Raw genomic sequence first — 27,960 nt, forward strand, 5'->3', positions numbered from 1 at the left:
GTCGTGTCGGGTGAAGGAGGCGGGGATGTGGTTTCATGCACCCCTAAACCACCCCAGTTCGTCCCCTCCCCCCACTGCACCACACAACCAGCCCATCTCTTCCCCCCCACCCACTGCATCCCAAAACCAGTCCAACCTGTCTCTGCCTCCCTAACCTGTTCTTCCTCTCACCCATCACTTCCTCCCACCCCAAGCCGCACCCCCATCTACCTACTAACCTCATCCCACCTCCTTGAACTGTCCGTCTTCCCTGGACTGACCTATCCCCTCCCTACCTCCCCACCTATACTGTCTCCACCTATCTTCTTTTCTCTCCATCTTCGGTCCGCCTCCCCCTCTCTCCCCATTTATTCCAGAACCCTCAGCCCATCCCCCTATCTGATGAAGGGTCTAGGCCCGAAACGTCAGCTTTTGTGCTCCTGAGATGCTGCTTGGCCTGCTGTGTTCATCCAGCCTCACATTTTATTATCTTGGAATTCTCCAGCATCTGCAGTTCCCATTATCTCTCTCTCAATCTCAGTACTTCCTGATTCAAACCACTTTCAGGTTTAATGTTCCTGCGCTGATGAACACGTTCAGTTCATTGTTTCCTGATTAATTTCACTGCAAACAATAGTTACTTTAAACTTTGTCCTCTCGATATTTTGACAGAGACGATGGGAAACATTCACATGTTGAAGAAGACACACAATTAGAAAACGTGGAGAGAGTGAACGCTGGCGGGGAGTGCGACGGTGCAGAGAGTGCTGCCCCTCAGGGATGGGCAGAGAGAGGGCGGCCGCGGAATGGAGCGAGTTTTCCCTGAACTTTACTCCAGACTAAACTCCCTGCCGATTACAAACTCTCTAGTGAAATCCGGTGGAAGATCAGTTCGCTGAATTTCATCACGGGATTTACAATCAGCATTGAGTTAAGTACAAAGTCCAAAGAAAGCTCAATCCTGCCGTTTCACCTCCCACTCCCACACCCTCTCTGCCCCCCCCCCGCAATGTCAACATTCAATGGACCTTCACTCTCTGGTGCAGAGTTCACACTTCCTCGTCACGTTCAAATCCTGTTTCTTCGTCAAAATGTTGTTTCTTGTTTCCTTACCTGCGAAAATGTTGAGAGAACGAAGGCTAGATGTGTACAATGTTTCTCGAAGACTTCAGTGAAATAAACTGGCAAATCATTGAACTGAAAGTGTTCAGCAGCGCAGAAACGCCCAACGTGAAACTAAATTTAATTAGAAAGTGCTGAGTGTGAACATGGCTTCCAGACAGCAGCATCAGAGACTGACCGAGGAGACAATTTGTCCCATTTGCCTGGATTTCTTCACCGAGCCGGTTGTACTGGATTGTGGACACAACTTCTGCCGCTCCTGTCTCACCCAGAGTTGGGAAAAGAAGGAGATAAACTCCTGCCCGGAATGTAGAGAGGAGTTTCCGGTAAGAACCCTCAGGGTAAATCGGGCCTTAGTGAATCTGGCCGAGGAGGCTCGAAAATTAAAGCTGGATCCGAAAGAGAAAGAAAGTGAACCTCACTGTGAGATACATCGGGAAGATCTGAAGCTGTTTTGTGAAACTGACAAGAAATTGATCTGTCTGATTTGTGTCACTGGGGAACACAGAGAGCACCACTTCATCCCGATTAAAGAAGCTGTTAAAATCTATAAGGTAAAGAGGGATATTTAATAAACTGAGAATTATATCATAGACTCCTGATCCAACACTTGACCTAACACGTCTTGTTCTGTGCTTTCTCTCCCAATTCCAGGATAAGGCGAAATCTTCCTTAAATTCTCTCACAGCGAAGAAATCGGCGGTTCGACAAACCGAACAGAACCAGAAACGGAAGATTTCCAAAGTGAGGGTGAGGACTCCTTGCGCTGATTTTCTGGAATCTCGGTTAGTTTTGTTCCCTCTTCCGCGGAACATTAATGATGTTTCACATTTCATTTGGTAGGAACAGGCGAGCAGCCTGCAGACCCACATCACATCCGAGTTCACTAAAATGCACCAGATTCTCACTGAGAAAGAGCAGAGTTTACTCCGAGATCTCAGGGAAGAAGAGGAGAGGATTCTGGACACAATGGAGAAAAACCTTCGAGAGATTCAGGAGAATTTAAATTCTATTGAGGAGAAACTCTCAAAGTTGCAGAAACAGATGGAGCAAACAGACGAGCTGATATTTCTGGAGGTGAGAGTATAAACTGCGGGCGAGTTGGTGGAAATTTCACCCAGTTTCAAGACAACGCTGGCGGCAACATTCACATTTATACCGCAGTTATTGAACGAAATAGAAACAGAATTAACTGCATTTACTGTAGTTGCTGTATTGCCACGGAATGAACCATTCCCACACTACCTCTAGAAGCTCGGGAAGACCGAGAGCCTCGCGGGAATGGGATGTGATGTTGATCATAATTTTGTTATTAATCAGCGTCCCCCAAGTTTAATTCTCTCCTGGAACTCCCATTGTAACCCAGTTACAGTTCCATGTGGAGAGTGTGTGGTTTTGTCTGGGACAGTGTGTCTGTGAGTGGAATTGATGATGCGTTCCACTTTATTTTATCCTCTCCTCAGACTTCTCCCCAAATTGTATCACTTTCCATTACCGTGTTGTGCCTGCTCATTTCAGCAGCGTGTCTGTCTTCCCCTGAAGTCTGTTCCTGTCATCCTCACTATTTGTGATTGATTTCTTTCAGGAGGAGGCTTGTCGGAAGAGAAGGTAGGACATGCTCTTTACTGAAACTCTGCACAGTTTGCTCAAGAATTCAGTCGCCGCTTTAAAGAGTCATTTTCGGGCCACAGTTTACAGTAACACGCGAGTATATTTATCCAATGAAGCTTATTTCAGATTTAAACCTGTAATTTCAGGTGAACAATAACTCCATTGATACATCAGTGTTTTTGAAATCAGAATCTTATTGCAGGGTTGAAACAGAGCGAAATTTTATAAAAATTGTTCGATCGTATTCGAGTTACGCAGCCCGGACCTCAGGCTGGAAGTTAACAAAGTGTGAAGCTGGATGAACACAGCAGGCCAAGCAGCATCTCAGGAGCACAAAAGCTGACGTTTCGGGAGTAGACCCTTCATCAGGGAGGTGATGAAGGGTCCAGGCCCGAAACGTCAGCTTTTGTGCTCCTGAGATGCTGCTTGGCCTGCTGTGTTCATCCAGCTTCACACTTTGTTAACTTGGATTCTCCAGCATCTGCAGTTCCCATTATCACCTCAGGCTGGAAGTGATCACTGACCTGATTTAGGCTGTTTGTGTAGCTGTGACCTTCCCCTGACCCTGAGATAGACGCACGGCCCAACTTTCCAGGGAATGGCCATCCCTGTCCTGCATGTCTCGTGGCCTGGCCAAGAAACACATATTTTATCTGGGTATTAGGTTTTTTTATGATACAACCTCGGAATGTGACCATCTCACGACAAAACATTTCTGTTTTCAATTCTTCCCCTGAATGTAGCATAATGCCCAAAGCCGTTTCATCTGACATTTAGAAAATAATAACAAGTGACACCGAGCTATTGAAACAGATGATTGGTGCAGGGTTTAGTGCACCCTAAAGGAATAAAGAGAAATAGAGAGATGGAGACGTTCAGGGAGGGATTTCCAGAGCTGAGGATCTCTGCAACTGAAGGAACAACATCCAATGGGGGAAGAGACAAAAATCCGAGATCGTCAAGGGGCTGGAGGTAAAGGATCAGGATTCTCGGGGGGTTGTGAGACTCACATCTTACACAGTAAGACATGAGGCTTTTTGGTGTTTTCAGTTTTTTTTGTCTTGTTCACAAGCTCTGTGCACAGGTGGAATGTGGCAGGGTTTGGAAGTTGGGGTATGGATTTTTGTCATCTTCCATGGTGAATGCTGTGTTACCTGTTATCAGATTACAATGCCTATTTCTTGTTCTGGCTCCTTCTCATCATTTCCCTTGCAATTTGAATTTACATTTGGCTCTGTCATAAAAACAAGATTGACATTTCACTTCCTACTGCATCTATTCATACTTAAATAACAGAGAAACAACCATTTGCATCAGTTCATAAATATATGAAAATTAGATTTGTAATATCAGCTGTTTAATATTTACAGGATTAGTGAGGAAAGTCCGGCACTCTCAGCTTCTGATGCTTCTCTGTCGATTGGAACATTCACTGGCCCATTACAGTACACAGCCTGGAGAGAAATGATCCAAAGCATTCACCCAGGTAAACATATATATTAACTTTCCTGATAATAAATCTTTTTGTGCAGGAACTAACAGGGCTTCTCATGCCCAGTTTAAATATTTACACTGCTATTTGTTAATGCTGGGAGGCACTTCCTTATCATATTCTACTATCTGTGTGTACTCCTCGGTAAGTGTCTGAAGTCATCAGCTCCATGAGTCAGGACTGTGAAGGGACCTCTCTAACTAGAAGAGTAGAGCATGTAAATCCAATTTCTTGAGTAAGCGAGGCTGCCTGTATCTCAACTGTGATTTGGTTGATATTTTATGACATCATCAGGAAGAGATTTAGATAGCAGAGATCCAGTCCCACCAACACATTATCTGCTGGGGGAGTGAACCATTTTCATCAAGAAAAGGGGCTGTTGAAACTGATAATGGAGGCTAAGTGATGATCTTACCGAAATGGTGAAGGATGGAAACAGGAGCCAGAAAAACATTTATAGATTCATCATGGTATGCAAATCTTCCACAAGTTAGGAACATTTATAAGCTTCTATAATAATGGTGATAACACAGTCTACAGGTAGTGAGCGATACATTTTGAATGAACACATTGATCGAGCAGCCAACGAACAGTGAGCTCCATGATTACGATCCATTGTTCAATCCAGTCTGAGGATTGGGATTCAAGAGAATGTTCCTCATCAGTTTTCCACAGGTTTTGAGTATGGGAATGTTTGAGGCGTTCCTGGGAGAGGGGGCAGCTGACAGGAAATCCGTCTTCATGCCTGCAGTATGGCCCAAAGAGGTTCTGAGCCATGAAGTATTTTTGAGGAATATCCTTGTTGTTATTGTAGGAAATGAGGGAACTCGTGTGAACAGCAAGGTCAGGGAACCAGCATTACAGTGGTATCGTACTATTGGTTCTGATGCTGTTAGTTGTCATATTGATGTTGGGCAGGACACAGAGAGAATGAATACAGTATATTATTTCTGATGGGGATTCCAACACAAGACAGAAGGACACAAAAGCAATACAACATGAACAAGAAGCGGTTGTTTAGCATCTTGCAAATATTCTACTATTTGACAAGATCATGGCTGCTCTGATTGGTGCTGTAATTATCTGTAAACACAACACATTTATCCAAAACTATAATTCCAACTTCCTTGACCAATACTACGACCATTCTATAAACTGCAAACTGGAACACTTCTGGGCCTGGTATCTATGGAAGGATATTCTGGCATTGGAGGGGAGAAAGAGGAGGATTATGGAAATGATCCCAGAAATGAATGGCTTGCCCTATGTGGTGCAGTTGAAGAATCTACGTCTGTACTCAATGGAGTTTGGAAGGATGAGGGGGCTTCAGGTTGAATAATGATGGGGACAAGATAGGGTGGAAATGCAGAAGATGTTTCCACTAGTAGGAGAGACAAGGATTCAAAGGCACAGGCTTTCAGTCAGGGGATGATGCTGCAGAACTGGGATGAGGAGGAATTTCTTCAGCCAGACGATGGTGAATGTGTGGAACTCCTTGCTGCCAAGTCACAGTGTGTATTTCAGTCAGAAATAGACAGATAGATTCATGATTAAAAATGAGATGACGGGTTATGGGGAGAAGATCCATGATTAGTAAGGAGATCAAGGGATATGGGGAGAATCCCAGGAGTTTCGGGCTGAGGAACATATCAGCCATAATCAATGACAGAGCAGACCCGATGTGCGAAATTGCCTAATTCTGCTCCTATATCATATTGTCATATGGTCTTATAGACCATCCTGGTGGGGCTTGAACAGCACTGGAAGATGAAGATTAACTTGAATCCTTAGATTAGATTCCCTACAGTGTGGAAACAGGCCCTTCGGCCCAACAAGCCCACACCGCCCCTTGAAACATCCCACCCAGACCCATCCCCCTATAACCCACACACTCCTGAACACTGCAGGCAATTTAGCATGGCCAATCCACCTAACCTGCACATCTTTGGACTGTGAGAGGAACCCGGAGCACCCGAAGGAAACCCACGCAGACGCGGGGAGAATGTGCAAACTCCACATAGACAGTCGCCCGTCGTCCTCTATATATCAAATGTCTCCAGTGTGTTTACAAAATAGGGTCACTTCTTAAGTTTAGAGAGGGAACTCTGGAGACATATTCTGCAGCTGGAGAGCGTGTGTTGGAAGTCATTGGAAGTGGATTAAGGTTAGTGTGTGATTTTGGTCTTGCCATTGTTCTGCTTGTGATATGAAGACTGAGACATTCATACCCCCTGATCCTTTTAGGCACAAGAGTTATATCTGCTGTCTTCTGGAAAACACTTTATATTTTGGCCTTGACCACTTTCTGTGGCAGTGAACTCCATCAGGTCATCGCTGACTTGGTGAAGAAATATCTCCCTCATCCCTGTCTGAAACATTACCACTTATCCTTGAACTATGACCCCTGATTCTGGACTCCCCCACCATTAGAAACATCCTTCTTGCATCTGACCTCACTGTTCCAGTGAGAACTTCATGAGTTTCTGTACAATTCCCCTGATTATGCAGAACTTCAGTGATGCGCGAGCTGATTAAGTTTCTCTTCATACGTCAGCCTTACCATTCTTCGGAATCAATTGGATAAACCTTCGCTGTACTCCCTCAAGCAGGAATATCCTGTAGAATTTTTATTTTCCTGTACTCGAATCCTCTCACTTTGAAGGCCAATCTGCAGTTTTCCTACTTTACTGTCTGTTGCACACTTCCAGTGACTTGTGCAGAGAGACACCCAGGTCTCAATGAACATTCTCTGTCTCAATTTACAGCCATTCAAGTAATAATCTGCTTTTGATTATTTGCTCCCAAAGTGGATGCTATGAAGAGAGGTTGAGTAGATTAGGATTATTTTCATTAGAAAGACAGAGATTGAGGGGGGACCTGATTGAGGTCTACAAAATCATGAGGGGTATAGACAGGGTGGATAGCAAAAAGCTTTTTCCCAGAGTGGGGGACTCAATTACTAGGGGTCATGAGTTCAAAGTGAGAGGATGAAAGTTTAAGGGAGATATGCGTGGAAAGTTCTTTACACAGAGGGTGGTGGGCGCCTGGAATGCGTTGCCAGCGGAGGTGGTAGACACAGACATGTCAGCGTCTTTTAAGATATATTTGGACAGGTACATGGATGGGCAGGGAGCAAATGGACACAGACCGTTAGAAAATAGATGACAGGTTAGACAGAGGATCTTGATCGGCACAGGCTTGGAGGGCCGAAGGGCCTGTTCCTGTGCTGTAGGTTTCTTTATTTCTTTGTTTCTTTTTTGGCTAGCCTCACACTTATCTTCATTACACTGCATGTCCCCACTCACTCAGCCTGTTCAAATCACACCATAACATCTCTGAATCCTCATCACAGCTATATCATACACACTTTGTGTTATCTGTAGATATTGAAAAATTACATTTAGTGCCCTCATCTCAATCATAAAATATATTGTCAGTCACTGGGGCTGTAGAATTGATCTCTGTGGTCCCTCACAATTCAGTACAAGTCTAATTTCCTTCCTCCTCTTTGTTTCTTTACTACAAACAATCTTCCTTCTCTCTCAACACGTTACCCCCAATCCGATGCGCTTCACAGTTCCAAACTATTTTCTCATGTGGTACTTTGTTGAAAGCCTTCTGAAAGTTCATTGTTTCCCCCGATCAATCCTAGACACAACCTCAAAGAATTCCAATGTTTTTCTTTCCAGTTTTCCACATTTTGAATCACTTTGTGGGAATTGGAAATCTTTCCAAACAAGTCTGAAACCTGCAGAATCTGCACTATCCGTCCCAATTTGCCAAAATAATCAAGGGAAAAGATCTTTAGGATTGAGACCAAATTTGCTGGCTGCCTTCTCATCATCCCCTTTGGTTGCCTGAAGTTATTTAGATCTGGATCAGAGAGACCAGGGTGTACACCCAAATAATGGAGAGTGTAGCCACGTGCAAACAGAGTGTGAATGTGAGAGTGAGGCTGCCTCTCCCCTGTAGATCAGGAACTGATCATCATGTATGAGGTGCTCTCAGTGTTGATGTCCCCAGAGCACGTCTGGTTCAGGGCTCACTCCCACAACCTGACAATCACCCGAGGCATTGTTTGCACTGCTGTGGCATCAGTAATGAACCCTGTCTCCAGGAACACAACAGACACATGTCTTCACCTTTGGGTGCCTCCGTTTAGGAGCCTTCAGTGATTGTGACATCTGTGTTGATGTAATGATGTTGATGTCGATGACAGTCCCCCTTCAGATTCATCTACATTGCTCTGAAACTTGGACTGTGTGTAGATGCCACCTCTAGGCCTTGAAGTACCATCAATGCTGTTTGAGCCATATTCTCCGCTTCAAATGGGAGAACAGACATACATGCATCAGCATCTTTGTAGCTAATAGCACCAGAATTGATCCCACAATTATCCAAAACCAACTCCTACATGCTGAGGATGCCTGAGTTCTGTGTGCCAAACACAATCTTCTTCACACAACACAAGCAAGGCACTCACATCAGAGGAGGACAAATGATGCATTTCAAAGATTCCCTGAAGGCTTCCCCAAGTCACGCAACATTAATGTCAATGCCTGAGTGGCCCTCAGTCAGAAGAAACTGACTTAGAAATGTCTAACTCCTGGAAACACCTACTGGAAATGTTTTTGCGAGGTGCACCTCTAGGATAAGGCTTATCAGACTTGCCAGTTACATGGTATTTCCTCATTGGACAATCACAATCGTTCGCAATTGATGGGCGATGATGACAGTCTGGGATATTGAGGGAAACAACACACACAATACTACTCTCATCCTGATGATGACTTTTGTGTTTGGATGCAGCAATACACAAACCCCAGGGATCACTGCTCTGTCTGAAATCTGGTGCTCTTCCAGTGCAAACAAATTCACCTCAAATGAGTGTTGCAGGCCGATACATTTCAAAGTTCAGGACTATGTTGCTATGGTTTTCCCTCTCCTTGTGTTGCAGAGATGGGTCTGGTCACATTGACATGGAACTCAACATTAAGTGGAACCAAATTGTACCAATACTTTCTCAAGAAGTGCTTTCTGAAGAATTTTTTCTGTGATCACTAATCCATTTACTGTGGTGCACCCTGAACTGCTTCAGTGCCTTGCAGGAAAAGGAGGTGGTGGATTCGGTTGGATGATTCCCTGATCAGTCTCTCATAGTTATTCGGCAGAATGCCTCACCACCATCATGAACCCCACAGTCTAAATATACTGCTGGTGTGAAGGGCCCTCCTATTGACATTAATCCTGGTGACACAGAGCTGTAGAAATTTTTATTTTAACTTAACTAATCATGAGAATTTACTCCAGCTCCCGTTCAAAGCAGTTTATTTTCTTACTCGGTACCAAGGAGAGTGGGTGTCGATCTCCACTGACACCCAATTCTGCTTATCTCATTTCTACCATCAACTTCAGAGCAGGGTGTTCCCGTGACATCTTGTGTTTGTTGATTCATTCATTGTAAGTTTAAAGAAAGCAGGCACTGCTCAAGGCAACAGGAATGCTGCCTTACAGATACCTTAATAATTACTTCTCCAAATGACTTTTGGCATGCAGTTAGCAAAGGGAGTGATATACGGTTTGATTGAAGCTCTATCTTTTCAGTAACTAGGCTGCACAGGGATACAAGGACGTCTCTAATTGAGCCTAAAATCTTGGTATAACAGCAATATATCAAAAGATCCTTCTCCAACTCTGGCTAAGATAACATGCACAGAGTGATAACACAGTCTGAGTAACTACCTCCTGATATCTGCTCAGCTCATGAAAATCTCACACACTAAACTGATTAAAATTCTTACTCAATGCCTTCAGTTTCTCCCAAGACTGCCTTTTCTGTCTTGGCCTCAGTTCCCACCTACCCTTACGATGTAAAATTGTTCTTCCACAGTATCGCCCTTACCTCCACTGCTGTGGTGAAGATTAATGCAATGTGCACCTTTGACAGCGTGCCTTTGTAAAGCAGCTCGAGAGAAATGATACAATGGTTCAGCTCATACAAACAACACCATAACACAGGAATCTGTGTTCTTGTTAGAATGGGTGTGGGGAGTATGGGGGAGGTGATGGACGGTGACCCAGGGACACAGAATAACTTAAACATCATCCAGAGCTGGGGGAGACTCCCTTACCCATGTTTAAACTTGTTACAATGCGGAACAGCCAAATCCCTCTGACAATTAAACTAAAGCACAATCCCCATTCTGTTATGGCAGGAGTAGGGGTTCGCTGCTAACAATTACCCCCAAAATAGCCAGAGCAGCTTGTGTTTACCCTCGTAATCTGTTCAAAGAGTGGTTAAAAGAAAGAAAATCCATGATCTACACTTTACAAATAACAAGAAACAATTTATTTATGTCATCCAACAATGAACAAATTAACAAACTGACTAACAAACCTGCAATTCCCACTTACACTACAAAGTATGTCTTAGCTGGTGTAAAATCTACTGGAATGCTGTTTAAATAAAAACGCGTCACACTAATAGAAACCCAATTAATAAGAAGCAATAAATTATAACTTAGTTTGTGCAAACCTGGAGAGATTGTCTTCTGGAATATTCTGTAATCTCCATTCTCTTCACAACCACCTTTCGTCCGCTAATTCCCTTGTCTTCGATTGGGTCTGTCCTTCTGGGAAAAGACATATCCAGGGATGGTGATGACGAGGGTGGTGTCTGGGACATTGTCTGTAAGCTTTGGTTCTGTAAGTATGTTTATGTCAGGCTGTTGCTTAACTGGTGTGTGAGACAGCTCTCCCTATTTTGGAGACTTCCCAGATGTTAGTAAAGAGAACTTGGCAGGGTCGACAGGGCTCTTTCTGCCATTGTCTTTTCCAGTGCCTGGGTCAATGCCTGATGATCCTTTTGGTTTCATTCCTTTGTTGAGACTTTGCAGTGGCTGATAGAACTGAGTACCATGTGCGGCCATTTCACAGAGCAAGTGAGATTCAAACACCTTGCTGTAGATCTGGAGTCATGTGTAGGCGGACCAGTTGATGATGACAGATTTCTTTTCCTGAAGAACATGAATGACCAGATGGTTTTGCTGACAGTTGACATTGGTTGCACGGTCATATTTAATTCAAAATCCACCATCTGACGAAGCAGGAATGAAATCAGTTCCCATAACATGAGCTGAGCTTCTGGGTTAATAGTCTGGTGATTATACCATGAGGCCATCACACTCAAGCTTGGGAGAAATGCTGTCAAGGCACAATGGAGAAAGGTGCCATTCCAAGGTCCTTCAGCCATTAAATACAGAGGGGCATAAAAACTGACAAAATCTGCAAATATTATCTATTTGTAAATTAATAGAGTCTCAGATTACTGAATAAATTAATCTGTTCTGCATATTACCTCTTACACTGCAGCTATGCTGGGTTCACGACAGATGTTAGCTTTCTTCTGCGCTATATTCTTGCTGTCTTGAGCCATCATCATTATATAAAATTTTGATGTTTCTTTTTATTGTGATTATTTGCTTGTTTTTTTGAATGAACCAACTTTCTCTTCCCATTTAAATGCTGCCCACCCAAATTTCCTTCCTGCTTTCCATCTGTGAACATTTGGTCAATGAATCTCTCTCCTGACACGCGTCACAACTCTCCTTACAGATTTTATAAACTCAGTCTCAAAATAGCCATCCTGGATTTCTCTGCATTCGAACCTGTTCTCTGATCTTATTTTCTTTGACAAAGACCATTGACGTGTGATCCCTTCTGAAATCCATCCACACTTCCATCACTGTAAGACTTTTTTTTGAACAACACCAGATGGATCTGAATGTGGGGTATGGGTGTTACTGGATCGGCCAGGATTTGATGCCCATCGCCAGTTGTCCTCGAAAAGATGAAATGACATGTCCTGTTAAAGTGATAGAGCATACAGATGATGGCCTGACTGGCCTCTATCTGTACTGTAGCCTTCCATGATTCATGGTGAACTTATAGTTAAGTTGTGAATTTTTAAAGGACCAGGATAGTCATGAAAACAGACTTGATCTGCTAATATTGAGGCTGTTTTCAGTCTGATTGGGATGTCCTGACACTCAAGCCCTGAAACCCCTGGATTTCTGGACATGGATGTAGTGGCAGTGAAAAGTTGAGCTCATTGAAAATTAATGTGGAGATGGGAGGGGCAGCACTGTTTCTCTCAGACCCACAGCCCTCCTTTCTGCTGCTGTGAGACACAGTGATTCCTGCCCAATGCAACCTGGTTCCTTCACTCTCCTCTCCCATCAGTGAGATCACCCTCGTCCAGAAGCTCTCTTTCTCCTCAACAGAATCCCTCACATTTTAGTTTTCTTTACACACATTACATTGTGCAGCTGTACACAGTCAGATTGTGATACAGTTACACCTGCCACGTGCCTAAAGGGAATATCACAACATGAGCACACTGCTGAGATGGAATGTTAATTCCCACCCACACTCTCCATCCATTATCTCTTCACTCTCTCTCTCCCCGACTCCTCATCTCTGTCCCAGCTGATTCCTCTTCTTTTCCACTTCATCCCCGATCCTTCTCCTCCTCACACTCTCCCTGTCCCCTGCTTTCTCTCCTCCTCCTCCTCGTTTCTCTTCCCCCTTGCTAATCCTGATCTCCCTCGCACATTCCCCCTCAGCACTTGGGCCTCATTCTCTGACTCCAGTTGCTCTCTCACTTTCTCTATCTCTCACCACGCACAATCTCTTCTCTCTCCCACTTTCTCAAATATTGCCCTCCCTTTGCCATTTTCCCTCATTCCCTTTATTTCTCCCACTCAGTCACTCTCCCTGTCTCTCTGCCCACCAGGACGCTCCCATTCTGCACAGGGACCCTCATTCGGATGTTTCCCTGTCCCTTTTCTACCCCCTCTCTGTTATAGTTTATTTATCCCCATTACCTTCCCCACACTTTACACCCACACTGTCTGTCTTTCACTCTTCCGTGCCCTCCTGTCTTCCTCCAATCCGCTCTCCTTCCTGCTGCCTCCCCTCACAGTGACAACTCTGGTCAAAAGGACTGAGATGTTTCCCCAATGAGGGGTTGGTCACACTGTGTGCCTGGGAGGTGAGTGAAGGGGTGAACCTGTGAGAATTGGGAAGACGGAGCAGAACTATGAGAATGGATGAGGTGTATGGGGCAGAGCCACAAGATCTGCCCTGGTTCTGATGCCGTCTCTGGCCAGCTCCAGCCCCCAGACTCACGAGGCCAAGAAGCTGCTTGACTCACTCCCTCCTCTAAACTCACCCTCAGTCACCCCAGCCTTTTGTTCCCTCTTACCTCTCATTTCACTCCCGACTCACTTAACTTTCCCTCCCGCTCACTGTTGCCTTCTTCACTTCATTATTAATCACAACACCCTATGTCTTACTCCTGTCCATGTTTTTCTCTCATTCTGTCCTCATGCTCTGTCTGTCCCATTCCTCTCACTCTCCGCTCCCCGTTTTTGGTCCAGTTGCCAGGAAAATGTGGCACACAGGGTGAAGATGTGGGTTGATGGTAAAGCAGCAAATAACCAAAGAGAGATGGAGAACAGAGGGAGAGAACAACAGTTAACAGACAACGGGATGGATCAGGAGGGGCTGAGGAGACAGAAAAGCTGCTAAAGGGGACCATAACAAGGCTGAAATGGGTTGGTGTGCTAAAAGTAGTCCATGTCATGCCAGACCATGGGCTGTGGGGGTGGGTAACAAACATGGAAGAAGTTATTTAGACCATAAATTTATTGAACTCGACACTTATTCCCGACGGCCAGATCCCCCAAAGGCTCAAATTGAGGCCATTTGGAGAGAACTTTACAAAAATGAGGCACTGACATTGTTGGAGTGTGTGATGGACCCACCTCAGTCTGAGAGAGATAAATTGCTGATATATCCGCAAAATCTCCGAGAAGTTTAAAAATAACAGGGTAATAATATTAGGGGAATTCAAACTCTCCAGTATGAACAGTAACAGACAGATTGAAAAAGGCTCAGACGGGACAGAATTCTTAAAGCTTCTCCACGTGATCTTTTTCAGGAAGTACACAGAAATTCCACCAGGAGACAGGGTCGGGCTGGAACAGCTCACAGTCACCAAGATGTTGCCTGTCTTAAGCTTTCCACCCCTATAAACAGATATGAGATGCTGGGGTTGTTTTCATTGAAGCAGAGAGGTTTGAGGCGTGAATCTGATGAAGCTGTACAAAATTATAAGATATAGTTTGGGTAAATTGGGTCAATAAACTGGGGACACAGATGTAAGGGAAGGAGGAAGAGCTTCAGAGGGGATAATATTTTTCAACCAGGTGGCAGTGGGTGTTAGGAACTCACTGCCTGAAAGGAGACAGAAACTGTCACAAAATTTGAGAAGTTATTTGTCTTTCCAGAATACAGTACCTCACATTTATCTAAATTAAACTTCATCTGCCACTCAACTGCCCAGTTTTGCTGTCCACTTTACCTCCAATCTTGGTGACATTTGCAGACTTACGAATCATGTTCACTTCTAAATCATTTAGATGAATGATGAAAAGCAGCAGTGATTCCTGGGTTAAACTCCAGCCTTTTTTTTCTCTCTCTTATCAGAGAGCAGCCTCAATATAACTAAAGGAAAACATTTTTACTTTTGTACTCAATTTATCTTGAGATAAAGGTGAACATCCCATGAGCATGCTTCATGACTCACTGTTGCTGCATACTGGGGAGGCAATGGTATTATTGCTGGTCTGTTAATCCAGAGACCCAGGTAATGTCCTGGGGACCTATGCTTGAATCCTGCCACAACAGAAAATAATCTGGAACTAAGAGTCTAATGATGACCATGAATCCATTTCTAATTGTGGGAAAAAGTACTGTCTGGTTCAGTGATGTCCCTTATGGAAGGAACGGCCCTCCTTACCCAGTCTGGCTGATGTGTGACTCCAGTCCAACAGCAATGTGATTGACAGTTAACTGCCATCTGAATAATAATTGCTGGACTTGCCAGAGATGCCCACTCCCTGTCAACAAATAAAAAATCTAACATATTTTCACCTCACAATTCTACAGATTTCTCTGATGAAGAAATGCTTTGTTTCTATAATACTTCCACGTGCAGACTCCCTTCTCCCTCATATCACACTCTTCCCTCCTCCCCGTCTTTCACTCCACAAACTCCCATCCACCATCCCAAATTCTCCTGTCCAGTCAACCTTGACTCCCCCCCTCACTCACATCTCTTCTTCCACTTCACCCTCACTCACTCTGTCCAGTGAAATAACCCCTTCCCATAATGCCCCGTTCCAATATTGCCCCTGTTCTCTCAGACTTTCTCTTCGCTTTCTCCCCATCCTCACACTCACCTTCCCCAACCACTTTCCCGATCTCCCTCCACTTCCCCTTCACCCCCATCATCACTCATACTTCCCCTGCAAATCTCTCCCCTCACACTTTATCCAAACTTCACTCCAGCATCAAAACATCACTCTCCCAGCCCCCTTGCCCTGATATCCACTCATCCTCACCATTTCCTCTCACTCACATTTCCCCCTCAGTTTCTCTTACAAACCACTCTCCTCTCTCTCCCATCTCACTGCAACTCCCTGTCACTCACACACCCTCTCACTGTCCACACCCCTTCACTCACTCACACACTCCATGCCTCTTCCACATATCCCCCTTTCACTGTCTCTTCCCCTCTGCTGCATTCTCCTCCTCCTCATCTTGGTCTCCACTTCCCTCCCATTCTCCTTTACACCATGGCTCTGCCTTTCTCCACACAATTGCCCTCGATCCTCTTCAATCCTCACACTCCCCTTCCCTTTCACTCTCGCCTCCATATCTCTTGCTCTCCACCTCATCCTCAAATTCACCCCATGTCACTCCTTCAACCCTCTTCCTCACTCTCCTCATCTCCCCCCAACTCAGCTGTCCACTTATATTTGCTATTCCCCCTGTCCGCATGCTCTCATTCTGTACTTTCACCCGCTGACCCCTACCCCATCCCAAACAGTCCCCTCCCCTCGCAAAACCTCCACACCATCTCCCAAATCCTTCCTCAGCTTCTACTCACATCCGCCGTCACTCCCACCATCTCTTCACTGTTGATAAAAATCTCTCCTCATTACCTCCCACTCTCTGTCATGCTCCCCTCCACCTTCCCTAAACCCTTCCTTGAAATGCAAGACCGCTCTACCCCTCCCACAATCTCCCCACAGCCTGACTGCCCATTGCTCCTCCCTCCCCTCACTGCCCCCCATTCCCACCTACTCATATCACCTCACTCTGCCTTTCCTATTACCTTTGATCCAGTTCTGTATACAAATGGCTAGTTCTCCCTGTATTCTATGTGTTTCAGTTTCCCCTCTACAGTGCACTCCCCCTTGTCACTGCAATCACACTTCCCAGTCCCTCAATTCCCCAATACTCTCCTCACTCCTCCTGACTCTTCAGATGCTGCTGCACTCCCCAAACTGATTTTTCATCCTCCTCTCCCCTCAGTTAACCCCTTCCCATCGCTCTCACCCAAGCACTCAAACCTCCAAATGTTCAGCCCCCTCTCGGATTCCCCAACCTGTCCACTCCTCTCTCTCTCATACTGGCCCGTTGCTCTCCCCTCCTCTATCTCCCAGCCGTGATCACTCTTTGCCCCTCTCTCTCCACTCCCCATCCCTTCCCTCTATTCCACATCTCCTCACTCTTCACCTCTCTCTCATCTTCCCTTCCCTCTCTGCCCTTCTGCTCCGTCTCTCCTCCATCTGCTCTTCCCTAGCACTTCATTTCCTCATCCACTCCCCTCCAAATGGGCACTCTCACCTCCCATCCATCAGTCTCCCTCCACAGCCCTCCAGCTTCCCCATCCTTACTCCTCATTCCTCCTCTCTCATCCCTCACTGCACTGACTTTCACTCACTGCCCTTTCCCTGACCCTCTCTCTCCTTCACACCCTCCCTTTCCGGCTCTCACCTCAGCCATCGCCCTCCATCGCTCAGCCCCTCCCTCCCTGCTCCCCTCCGTTCCCCTCTCCCTCCCTCCCTCCCTCTCACTGACGGTGTTATTTGATCTCTCCCCCAGCTCCAGCCTCTCTCACTCTGGACCCGAACACAGCGCATTCCCGGCTCATCCTGTCTGAGGACCGGACCAGTGTAAGACTCAGAGACAAACCACAGCCGCTCCCTGCCTCCCCGGAGAGATTTGATCTCTGGCTCAGTGTCCTGGGATCAGAGGGATTCACATCAGGGAGACATTACTGGGAGGTGGAAGTGGGGGTGAAGACCGAGTGGAATCTGGGAGTGGTCCGGGAGTCTGTGGAGAGGAAAGGGGGGATCCGCCAGCGGGAGGAGACCGGATTCTGGATTGTGGCGCTGGTTCCCGGAAAAGGTTATTTTGCCTCCACCTCCCCCTCAGTGACCCCCTTCTCCCCGAGTGGGAATCCCCGGAAGATCGGGGTTTTCCTGGACTATGAGGGTGGTCAGGTGTCATTTTACAAGGCGGACACCATGTCCCATCTCCACACTTTCACCCACACTTTCACTGACAGGATCTTTCCCTACTTCAGTCCGGGAATGAATATTGACGGGAATAACTCCGCCCCGCTGTCAATCTGCGGGATTAAAGGACACTGACTGATTCTTCACATAATCCCTGAGGCTGTGAGCTGCAGGAACCCGGGGACTTTGAGCCTGTAATGTTGCTCCACAGGCGGACGGTGGCGCTACATGACGGTGTTGGAGATGAATCAGTCAGTGGTTCTCAGACTGGGCTCAGTGGAGTCTTTCCAGGGAGACACAAAACCATTTCACTGCAGGGTCAGTGGTGCCTTTCCAGGGAAGACTGGGGTCAATCACAATAAAAATGTCAGAGACAGTTGGAACTGCAGATGCTGGAGAATCTGAGATCACAAGGTGTGGAGCTGGATGAACACAGCAGGCCAAGCAGCATCAGAGGAGCAGGAAAGCTGACGTTTCGGTCCTAGACCCCCAAAACATCAGCTTTCCTGTTCATTTGCTGCTGCTTGACGTATTTTGTTCATCCACCTCTGCATCTTGCTATCTTAAATAAAAATGTCAGACTGATTACCCTCAGAATCTCACCATGCTGAAGTAATTTGTATCCCGCACATGATTTAATAAAACTGAGAAACTGAATTTGTTTTTCTCAGGTCTGTAAATATTGCCCAGTACGTCACTGCTATGTCATAAAACTGGAGGGAAAGAAACCTATATATTTATGAGAGCTCACTTTCCATTAGAACAGGAACTTGCCTTGGGATTATTAAAATATCCACATGGGGTAAGATTGCTGAAATACTGATTTGAAAGTGGTGGATGAACTGATCTGTGAGGCTGGATGAACACAGCAGGCCCAGCAGCATCTCAGGAGCACAAAAGCTGATGTTTCGGGCCTAGACCCTACATCAGAGATGGGGATGGGGTGAGGGTTCTGGAATAAATAGGGAGAGAGGGGGAGGCGGACCGAAGATGGAGAGAAAAGAAGATAGGTGGAGAGGAGAGTATAGGTGGGGAGGTAGGGAGGGGATGGGTCAGTCCAGGGAAGATGGACAGGTCAAGGAGGTGGGATGAGGTTAGTAGGTTGGAGATGGAGGTGTGGCTTGGGGTGGGAGGAAGGGATGGGTGAGAGGAAGAACAGGTTAGGGAGGCAGAGACAGGTTGGACTGGTTTTGGGATGCAGTGGGTGGAGGGGAAGAGCTGGGCTGGTTGTGTGGTGCAGTGGCAGGTGGGGACGAACTGGGCTGGTTTTGGGATGCGGTGGGGGAAGGGGAGATTTTGAAGCTGGTGAAGTCCACATTGATAACATTGGGCTGCAGGGTTCCCAAGCGGAATATGAGGTGCTGTTCCTGCAACCTTCGGGTGGCATCATTGTGGCACTGCAGGAGGCCCATGATGGACATGTCATCTAAAGAATGGGAGGGGGAGTGGAAATGGTTTGCGACTGGGACCATTTCCACTCCCCCTCCCATTCTTTAGATGAAACCAGTCCGCAAACCATTTCCACTCCCCCTCACTCCATACCGCTGGGGCGTACACGTTGATCATCCTCAGGGGAGCATTCCTGTAGGTGTTGTCAGCCACTAGGAGGCGCCCCCCCACCACCTCCTGAACTTGAGAGATGGTGAAGTTGCGCCCCCGCAGCAGAATAGCCAGGCCCGAGGAGCGACAGTCGTTACCCCCCGACCAGATCGAAGGCCCACAGGTCCAGGCGCCGGACCATTTCCCATACCTGCTGAGATGCGGTATCCCGCAGTCCTGCAGAAACAGGAGGTCCGCCTTGACAGTGGTCAGGTAGGCCAATGTGGACACACATCTTGTGGTGGACTTGACGCTGCGCACATTAATGCTCGCAACTCGTACCCCCATTGTGGGCAGTGACCGCAGAACCCTCCCCAAGTCCAAGGTCTAGCCCCTCCATCTGTCCCTTCATGCCCATTGCCCGGGCTAACTGTTGGATGCTCTCTGGGCTCAGGAAACCGTCAGTGCTGCCTTCCGGGTGGCACCCCCACCGTCGGGGGTACAGAGGCAGGAGAGTCTGGCTCTGGGTCAGGCTGGGGACGCGCTGTTTCCTCCTTCCCGCCTGGAAGTTCCGGGGGGCCCTCCAGGGCCCCAGCAGCACGTGACTGGGTGTTGGAGGGAGCCTCAGGATGCCTCCCGTCACCTGGAAGCGGGGTGCTGCTTTCCTTCTCCCTTGAAATCGTTAGCTTCTGCTTTGGGCGGGCCCCTCCGAATCTCCCTTGTCAGAGGAGATCTTATAGCCCCCCTGTAGCTGCCTCTTCCCGCCTGATGGTTGCGGTTCCTGGGCCCGCTGACGCACCTTCCTCCTCACTTTCCGGACCATCGTCCACTCCCCTGGGTCGCCTGTCGCCGCCTCCATTGACTCCGGGTTGTCGGGGGGGAGCGGAGCCTGGAGGGGCGCTTTGCTGGCCTCGGGCCCATCCTGCGGGGCTGCGCCCTCCTGCACGACCTGGCCCTCCTGCACATTAGTGGGGTCCTTGCAGGGCACTGGTGCCTTCCTCTCCTCCGGGGGGGCTGGCCCCGCATTGTCCCTGCCAGCGACCTGGGCGTAGGTGGTCCCTCGCTGCAGGCATGCCCTGTAGAGGTGGCCCGCTTCCCTGCAAAGGTTGCAGCTTTTCTCTTGTGGGCAATCCTTTGCAACGTGTCCCTCCTCCCTGCAGTTCCTGCAGATGGTGGCTTTGCAGTCGGCCGCCACGTGACCTGACCGACCACAGGCATGGCAGACTTTAGGTTGCCCTACATAGGTCAGATAGTCCTTGCTCCCGCCGATTGCAAAGCTGGACGGTTGGTGTACAATGTTCTCATCTGCGCCCATCCTCAGCGTCACCTTGACCTGCCTCTTACTGGTCCAGATGCCAAAGGGGTCCATGATGTCGGTTAGGTCCCCTTCCACCTTCACGTACCTTCCAAGGAAGGTCAGGACATCAACTGCTGGCACATGCGGGTTGTACATGTGTACAGTCACCATACGGCTCCTCTGCGCTGGCATCACAAACAGTGGGACAGCGGTCAATACAGAGAGGGGGCCCTCACCTCCTTTCTCCTTGAAAACCTCCAGGAAGCGCTCGCAAAGCTTGGCTCTCCTGAAGGTCACATCGTAAAAACCTCCTCCGGGGAAATCCTGCAGGCAGTAAATGTCCGCAGCAGCAAACCCACAACAGTCCAACAGGGCCCTCTTCACGAAGAAGGTGCGGTCCACAGGTGCACCTTCATCCACCTTCTTTACGGAAACACGGATGGTGTTCCGGACCCCCTGACCTGGGGCACGAGCACTTCCCGCAGCCATCGTTGCAGGTTGGCTGCTCCCCTGAACCAGTGTTAGGCCGAAGCCAGCATTAAGATCCACCGGTTGCAAGGGTACACAGCCAACCCGACGTCTTCCTTCCACCTCCAAGACAGCACTGTCCTCCTCTCGGTCCACAGAAGAGTGGGTCTTTATTTTGTTCCAGATCTAAGCTGGTTCACTGAGCTGGAAGGTTTGTTCTCAGATGTTTCATCACCATTCTAGGTAACATCATCAGTGAGCCTCCGACGAAACACTGGTGTTATATCCCGCTTTCTATTTATCTGGTTAGGTTTCCTTGGGTTGGTGATGTCATTTCCTGCGTTGGTGATGTCATTTCCTGTTCTTTTTCTCAGGGGATGGTAGATGGGCTCCAAATCAATGTGTTTGTTGATGGAGTTCCCGTTGGAATGCCATGATTCTAGGCATTCTTGTGCGTGTCTCTGTTTTGCTTGTCCTAGGATGGATGTGTTGTCCCAATCAAAGTGGTGGCCTTCCTAACCTGTATGTAAGGATATTAGTGATAGTGGGTCATGTCGTTTTGTGGCTAGTTGATGTTCATGTATCCTGGTGGCTAGCTTTCTGCCAGTTTGTCCAATATAGTGTTTGTCACAGTTCTTGCAAGGTATTTTGTAGATGACGTTTGTTTTGTTTGTTGTCTGTATGGAGTCTTTTAAATTCATTAGCTGCTGTTTTAGTGTGTTGGTGGGTTTGTGGGCTACTGTGATGCCAAGAGGTCTGAGTAATCTTCACAGTTCTTGCAAGGTATTTTGTAAATGACATTCGTTCTGCCAGACTACTCAGACCTCTTGGCATCATGGTAGCCCACAAACCCACAAACACACTAAAACAGCAGCTAATGAACTTAAAAGACCCTATACAGACAACAAGCAAAACGAACGTCATTTACAAAATACCTTGCAAGAACTGTGACAAACACTACATTGGACAAACTGGCAGAAAGCTCGCCACCAGGATACATGAACATCAACTAGCCACAGAACGACCTGACCCACTATCACTCGTATCCTTACATACAGATAAGGAAGGACACCACTTTGATTGGGACAACACATCCATCCTAGGACAAGCCAAACAGAGACACGCACGAGAATTCCTAGAAGGATGGCATTCCAGCCGGAACTCCATCAACAAACACATTGATTTGGAGCCAATCTACCAGCCTCTGAGAAAAAGAACAGGAAATGACATCACCAACACAGGAAATGACATCACCAACCCAAGGAACCCTAAACATATAAATAGAAAGCGGACATAACACCAGCGCTTCTCCGGAGGCTCACTGATGATGTTACTGAGAATGGTGACGAAACATCTGAAAACGAACCTTCCAGCTCAGCGAGCAAACTTACATACAGAACCTCAACCTGAGCAACAAATCTTCTCAAAACTCATTAGGAATGAGCTTCCCAGTGCTGGCCAGGACACAGTATTGTCTACTTGTGTCCCTGTTTACACAGCAGGGTCGTGCCTCTGTCGTGAGAAAAGGACTAAGCTTCTCTAAACCATCACACAAAACAGCATTTTTTGACACCCTCCCGCTAAACAAACAGCTTTGCACATGAGACGTACTGGACTTGAAACATTTCTCTCTCCTCAGTTGCCAGAACTGCTGAGTTTCTCCAGCTTTCTCTATGTTTGTATGGAATTCAATACTGCAGAGAGCTGCTGAGGCTGGATCGCTCATTGTACACAAGGCTGATGTCGTCAGATATGTAACAAGGAGGGGAACTAAGGGTCACGTGGTTAAGGCTGGAAAGTGGAACTGAATGATCAGATCAGCCATGATCCTGTGAAATGACAAAGCAGAGGAGAGGACGTGTGTGACACATGTCATTGAGCTTTTAGAGGAAGTGACAAAAATGATTGATGAGGGCAGAGTGGTTGATGTTGTCCACGCGGACTTTGACAAGTTCCCTCGTGTCCGGCTGACACTGAAGGTGAAGTCATGTGATATCTATGGTGAACTGGTCAGATAGATACACAGCTGGTTGTGGTCATCAAAGACAGAGAGTAACAGTGAAAGGGTATTTTTTTTTAATTGGAAATCTGCGACCAGTGGTGCTCCATGGGGATCTGTGCTGAGACCCTAAATAAAGAAAATTTTGAGGATAATAAGGGTGGTTTGATCAGTAAGATTGTAGATGACACAAAGGTTGGGGGAACTGCTGATGGTGAGGAGGATTGGAAGAGGTTACAGCAGGATATCGGTAAACTGGAGGCTTGGACAAAGAAATGGCAGGTGGAATTTAATCTAGACAAATGCAAGATGATGCATTTTGGAAAGTCTAATGCTGGAGGGAAGTACACAGTAATGGCTGTAATTTTAGAAGTATGAGAAGATGGATTTTGGCATACAGGTCCGCAGTTCCATGATAGTGGCAACACATGTAGATAAGGCATGTAAAAAGGCATATGACATGCTTGCCTTCATCAGTTGGGGAATAGAGTATAAAAATTGGCAAGTCACGTTGCAGCTGTGTCGCACTTTAGTCAGGCCACAAAACAGTTCTGGTTGTCACACTTCAGAAGAATGTGGAGGATTTGGAAAGGGTGCAGAAATGTGTTACCATGGTGTTGCCTGGTTTGGAGGGTGATAGCCATCGGGAGAGACTGAAAAATCTCTATTTTCACTTTAATATCAGGCTCTGACAGGCGAGCTAATTGAGGATAACAAGATCATGACAGGCATGGATAGAATGGATAGTTATAGGCTTTTTCCCAGCGTAGAAGTATCAATTACCAGGGACATAGGTTTAAGGTAAAAGTCGTAAAGTTAAAAGGAGATGTGAGAGGCAGGTTTTCAGCAGAGATGGCAGAAAGTGCCTGGAATGCACTGCGAGAGGAGGTGGTGGAAGCAGATACAGTCACAATGTTTAAGAGACGTCTTGACAAGTACATGAATAGAAGGGTACAGACCGCACAGAAGCAAAATAAAATTAGTTTAGAAAGGCATCATGTGGACTTGGTGGGTTGAAGGGCCTGTTTTTGTGATGTACTGTTCTTTGCTCAGACTTGATGGGCTCAATGGCCTCCTTCTGCTTTGACCAAGTCTTCACAGGATAAGATCCTGCAGTCATACAGTCACAAACAACAGATGATATTGCTATTATCTCATGAGATAATGGGAACTGCAGATGCTGGAGAATTCCAAGATAATAAAATGTGAGGCTGGATGAACACAGCAGACCAAGCAGCATCTCAGGAGCACAAAAGCTGACGTTTCGGGCTTAGACCCTTCATCAGAGAGGGGGATGGGGTGAGGGTTCTGGAATAAATAGGGAGGGAGGGGGAGGCGGACCGAAGATGGAGAGAAAAGTAGATAGGTGGAGAGGAGTGCAGGTGGGGAGGTAGGGAGGGGATAGGTCAGTCCAGGGAAGACGGACAGGTCAAGGAGGTGGGATGAGGTGAGTAGGTAGCTGGGGGTGCGGCTTGGGATGGGAGGAAGGGATGGGTGAGAGGAAGAACCGGTTAGGGAGGCAGAGACAGGTTGGACTGGTTTTGGGATGCAGTGCGGGGAGGGGACGAACTGGGCTGGTTTAGGGATGCAGTAGGGGAAGGGGAGATTTTGAAACTGGTGAAGTCCACATTGATACCATATGGCTGCAGGGTTCCCAGGCGGATTATGAGTTGCTGTTCCTGCAACCTTCGGGTGGCATCATTGTGGCAGTGCAGGAGGCCCATGATGGACATGTCATCTAGAGAATGGGAGGGGGAGTGGAAATGGTTTGCGACTGGGAGGTGCAGTTGTTTGTTGCGAACTGAGCGGAGGTGTTCTGCAAAGCGGTCCCCAAGCCTCCGCTTGGTTTCCCCAATGTAGAGGAAGCCGCACCGGGTACAGTGGATGCAGTATACCACATGGCAGATGTGCAGGTGAACCTCTGCTTAATGTGGAATGTCATCTTGGGGCCTGGGATGGGGGTGAGGGAGGAGGTGTGGGGACAAGTGTAGCATTTCCTGCGGTTGCAGGGGAAGGTGCCGGGTGTGGTGGGGTTGGAGGGCAGTGTGGAGCGAACAAGGGAGTCACAGAGAGAGTGGTCTCTCCGGAAAGCTGACAGGGGAAGGGATGGAAAAATGTCTTGGGTGGTGGGGTCGGATTGTAAATGGCGGAAGTGTCGGAGGGTAATGCGTTGTATCCAGAGGTTGGTAGGGTGTTGTGTGAGAACGAGGGGGATCCTCTTGGGGCGGTTGTGGCGGGGGCGGGGTGTGAGGGATGTGTTGCGGTCAAGGGCGTTCTTGATCACTGTGGGGGGAAAGTTGCGGTCCTTGAAGAACTTGGACATCTGGGATGTGCGGGAGTGGAATGTCTTATCGTGGGAGCAGATGCGGCGGAGGCGGAGGAATTGGGAATAGGGGATGGAATTTTTGCAGCAGGGTGGGTGGGAGGAGGTGTATTCCAGGTAGCTGTGGGAGTCGGTGGGCTTGAAATGGACATCAGTTACAAGCTGGTTGCCTGAGATGGAGACTGAGAGGTCCAGGAAGGTGAGGGATGTGCTGGAGATGGCCCAGGTGAACTGAAGGTTGGGGTGGAAGGTGTTGGTGAAGTGGATGAACTGTTCGAGCTCCTCTGGGGAGCAAGAGGCGGCGCCGATGCAGTCATCAATGTACCGGAGGAAGAGGTGGGGTTTGGGGCCTGTGTAGGTGCGGAAGAGGGACTGTTCCACGTAACCTACAAAGAGGCAGGCATAGCTGGGGCCCATGCGGGTGCCCATGGCCACCCCCTTAGTCTGTAGGAAGTGGGAGGAGTCAAAAGAGAAGTTGTTGAGTGTGAGGACGAGTTCAGCTAGGCGGATGAGAGTGTCGGTGGAGGGGGACTGGTCGGGCCTGCGGGACAGGAAGAAGCGGAGGGCCTTGAGGCCATCTCCATGCGGAATGCGGAATCCCCACCTACGTCCGTGACACCACCCACGCCCTCCACCTCCTCCAGGACTTCCAATTCCCTGGCCCTCAACACCTCATATTCACCATGGACGTCCAGTCCCTGTACACCTGCATTCCGCTTGGAGATGGCCTCAAGGCCCTCCGCTTCTTCCTGTCCCGCAGGCCCGACCAGTCCCCCTCCACCGACACTCTCATCCGCCTAGCTGAACTCGTCCTCACACTCAACAACTTCTCTTTTGACTCCTCCCACTTCCTACAGACTATGGGGTGGCCATGGGAACCCGCATGGGCCCCAGCTATGCCTGCCTCTTTGTAGGTTACGTGGAACAGTCCCTCTTCCACACCTACACAGGCCCCAAACCCCACCTCTTCCTCCGGTACATTGATGACGCCGCCTTTTGCTCCCCAGAGGAGCTCGAACAGTTCATCCACTTCACCAACACCTTCCACCCCAACCTTCAGTTCACCTGGGCCATCTCCAGCACATCCCTCACCTTCCTGGACCTCTCAGTCTCCATCTCAGGCAACCAGCTTGTAACTGATGTCCATTTCAAGCCCACCGACTCCCACAGCTACCTGGAATACACCTCCTCCCACCCACCCTCCTGCAAAAATTCCATCCCCTCTTCCCAATTCCTCCGCCTCCGCCGCATCTGCTCCCACAATAAGACATTCCACTCCCGCACATCCCAGATGTCCAAGTTCTTCAAGGACCGCAACTTTCCCCCCACAGTGATCGAGAACGCCCTTGACCACGTCTCCCGTATTTCCCGCAACACATCCCTCACACCCCGCCCCCGCCACAACCGCCCCAAGAGGATCCCCCTCGTTCTCACACACCACCCTACCAACCTCCGGATACAACGCATTATCCTCCGACACTTCTGCCATTTACAATCCGACCCCACCACCCAAGACATTTTTCCATCCCCTCCCCTGTCAGCTTTCCGGAAAGACCACTCTCTCCGTGACTCCCTTGTTCGCTCCACACTGCCCTCCAACCCCACCACACCCGGCACCTTCCTCTGCAACCGCAGGAAATGCTACACTTGTCCCCACACCTCCTCCCTCACCCCCATCCCAGGCCCCAAGATGATATTCCACATTAAGCAGAGGTTCACCTGCACATCTGCCAATGTGGTATACTGCATCCACTGTACCCGGTGCGGCTTCCTCTACATTGGGGAAACCAAGCGGAGGCTTGGGGACCGCTTTGCAGAACACCTCCGCTCAGTTCGCAACAAACAACTGCACCTCCCAGTCGCAAACCATTTCCACTCCCCCTCCCATTCTCTAGATGACATGTCCATCATGGGCCTCCTGCACTGCCACAATGATGCCACCCGAAGGTTGCAGGAACAGCAACTCATAATCCGCCTGGGAACCCTGCAGCCATATGGTATCAATGTGGACTTCACCAGTTTCAAAATCTCCCCTTCCCCTACTGCATCCCTAAACCAGCCCAGTTCGTCCCCTCCCCCCACTGCACCACACAACCAGCCCAGCTCTTCCCCCCCACCCACTGCATCCCAAAACCAGTCCAACCTGTCTCTGCCTCCCTAACCGGTTCTTCCTCTCACCCATCCCTTCCTCCCACCCCAAGCCGCACCCCCAGCTACCTACTAACCTCATCCCACCTCCTTGACCTGTCCGTCTTCCCTGGACTGACCTGTCCCCTCCCTACCTCCCCACCTACACTCTCTCCACCTATCTTCTTTACTCTCCATCTTCGGTCCGCCTCCCCCTCTCTCCCTATTTATTCCAGTTCCCTCTCCCCATCCCCCTCTCTGATGAAGGGTCTAGGCCCGAAACGTCAGCTTTTGTGCTCCTGGGATGCTGCTTGGCCTGCTGTGTTCATCCAGCCTCACATTTTATTATCTTGCTATTATCTCATTCCTGTTTGTGAGAACTTGCTGTGTAAATTGGCTGCAGTGATTAGCATGCAATATGGAAGGCACTTAAAAATTACTTATTTGGCAGCAAAGCACTTTGACATATTATGTGGTCCTGTAAGATGTTTCAGAAATGCAGGTCTTTCATTTCCATCCTGTAAAATCTCTATCTTTCCCTGACATTAAGGCAGTCTTTCAAACTTTCTC

At 48.1% G+C, this 27,960-nt stretch overlaps 1 protein-coding gene across 1 annotated transcript; it reads left to right on the forward strand.

The window, feature by feature from the left end:
• The first annotated feature begins 418 nt into the window (after window positions 1–418).
• LOC132206207 (zinc-binding protein A33-like) lies at window positions 419–18,294 on the forward strand. Its single transcript, XM_059639482.1, has 6 exons — window positions 419–1,655; window positions 1,756–1,851; window positions 1,945–2,178; window positions 2,687–2,709; window positions 4,083–4,198; window positions 17,222–18,294. The coding sequence occupies exons 1-6, from the start codon at window positions 1,248–1,250 to the stop codon at window positions 17,770–17,772; spliced, it is 1,428 nt and encodes a 475-aa protein (XP_059495465.1). The 5' UTR covers window positions 419–1,247; the 3' UTR covers window positions 17,773–18,294.
• Window positions 18,295–27,960: the final 9,666 nt, after the last annotated feature.

The sequence above is a fragment of the Stegostoma tigrinum genome, chromosome 34, assembly GCF_030684315.1.
Source record: "Stegostoma tigrinum isolate sSteTig4 chromosome 34, sSteTig4.hap1, whole genome shotgun sequence".
Taxonomy (NCBI): domain Eukaryota; kingdom Metazoa; phylum Chordata; class Chondrichthyes; order Orectolobiformes; family Stegostomatidae; genus Stegostoma; species Stegostoma tigrinum.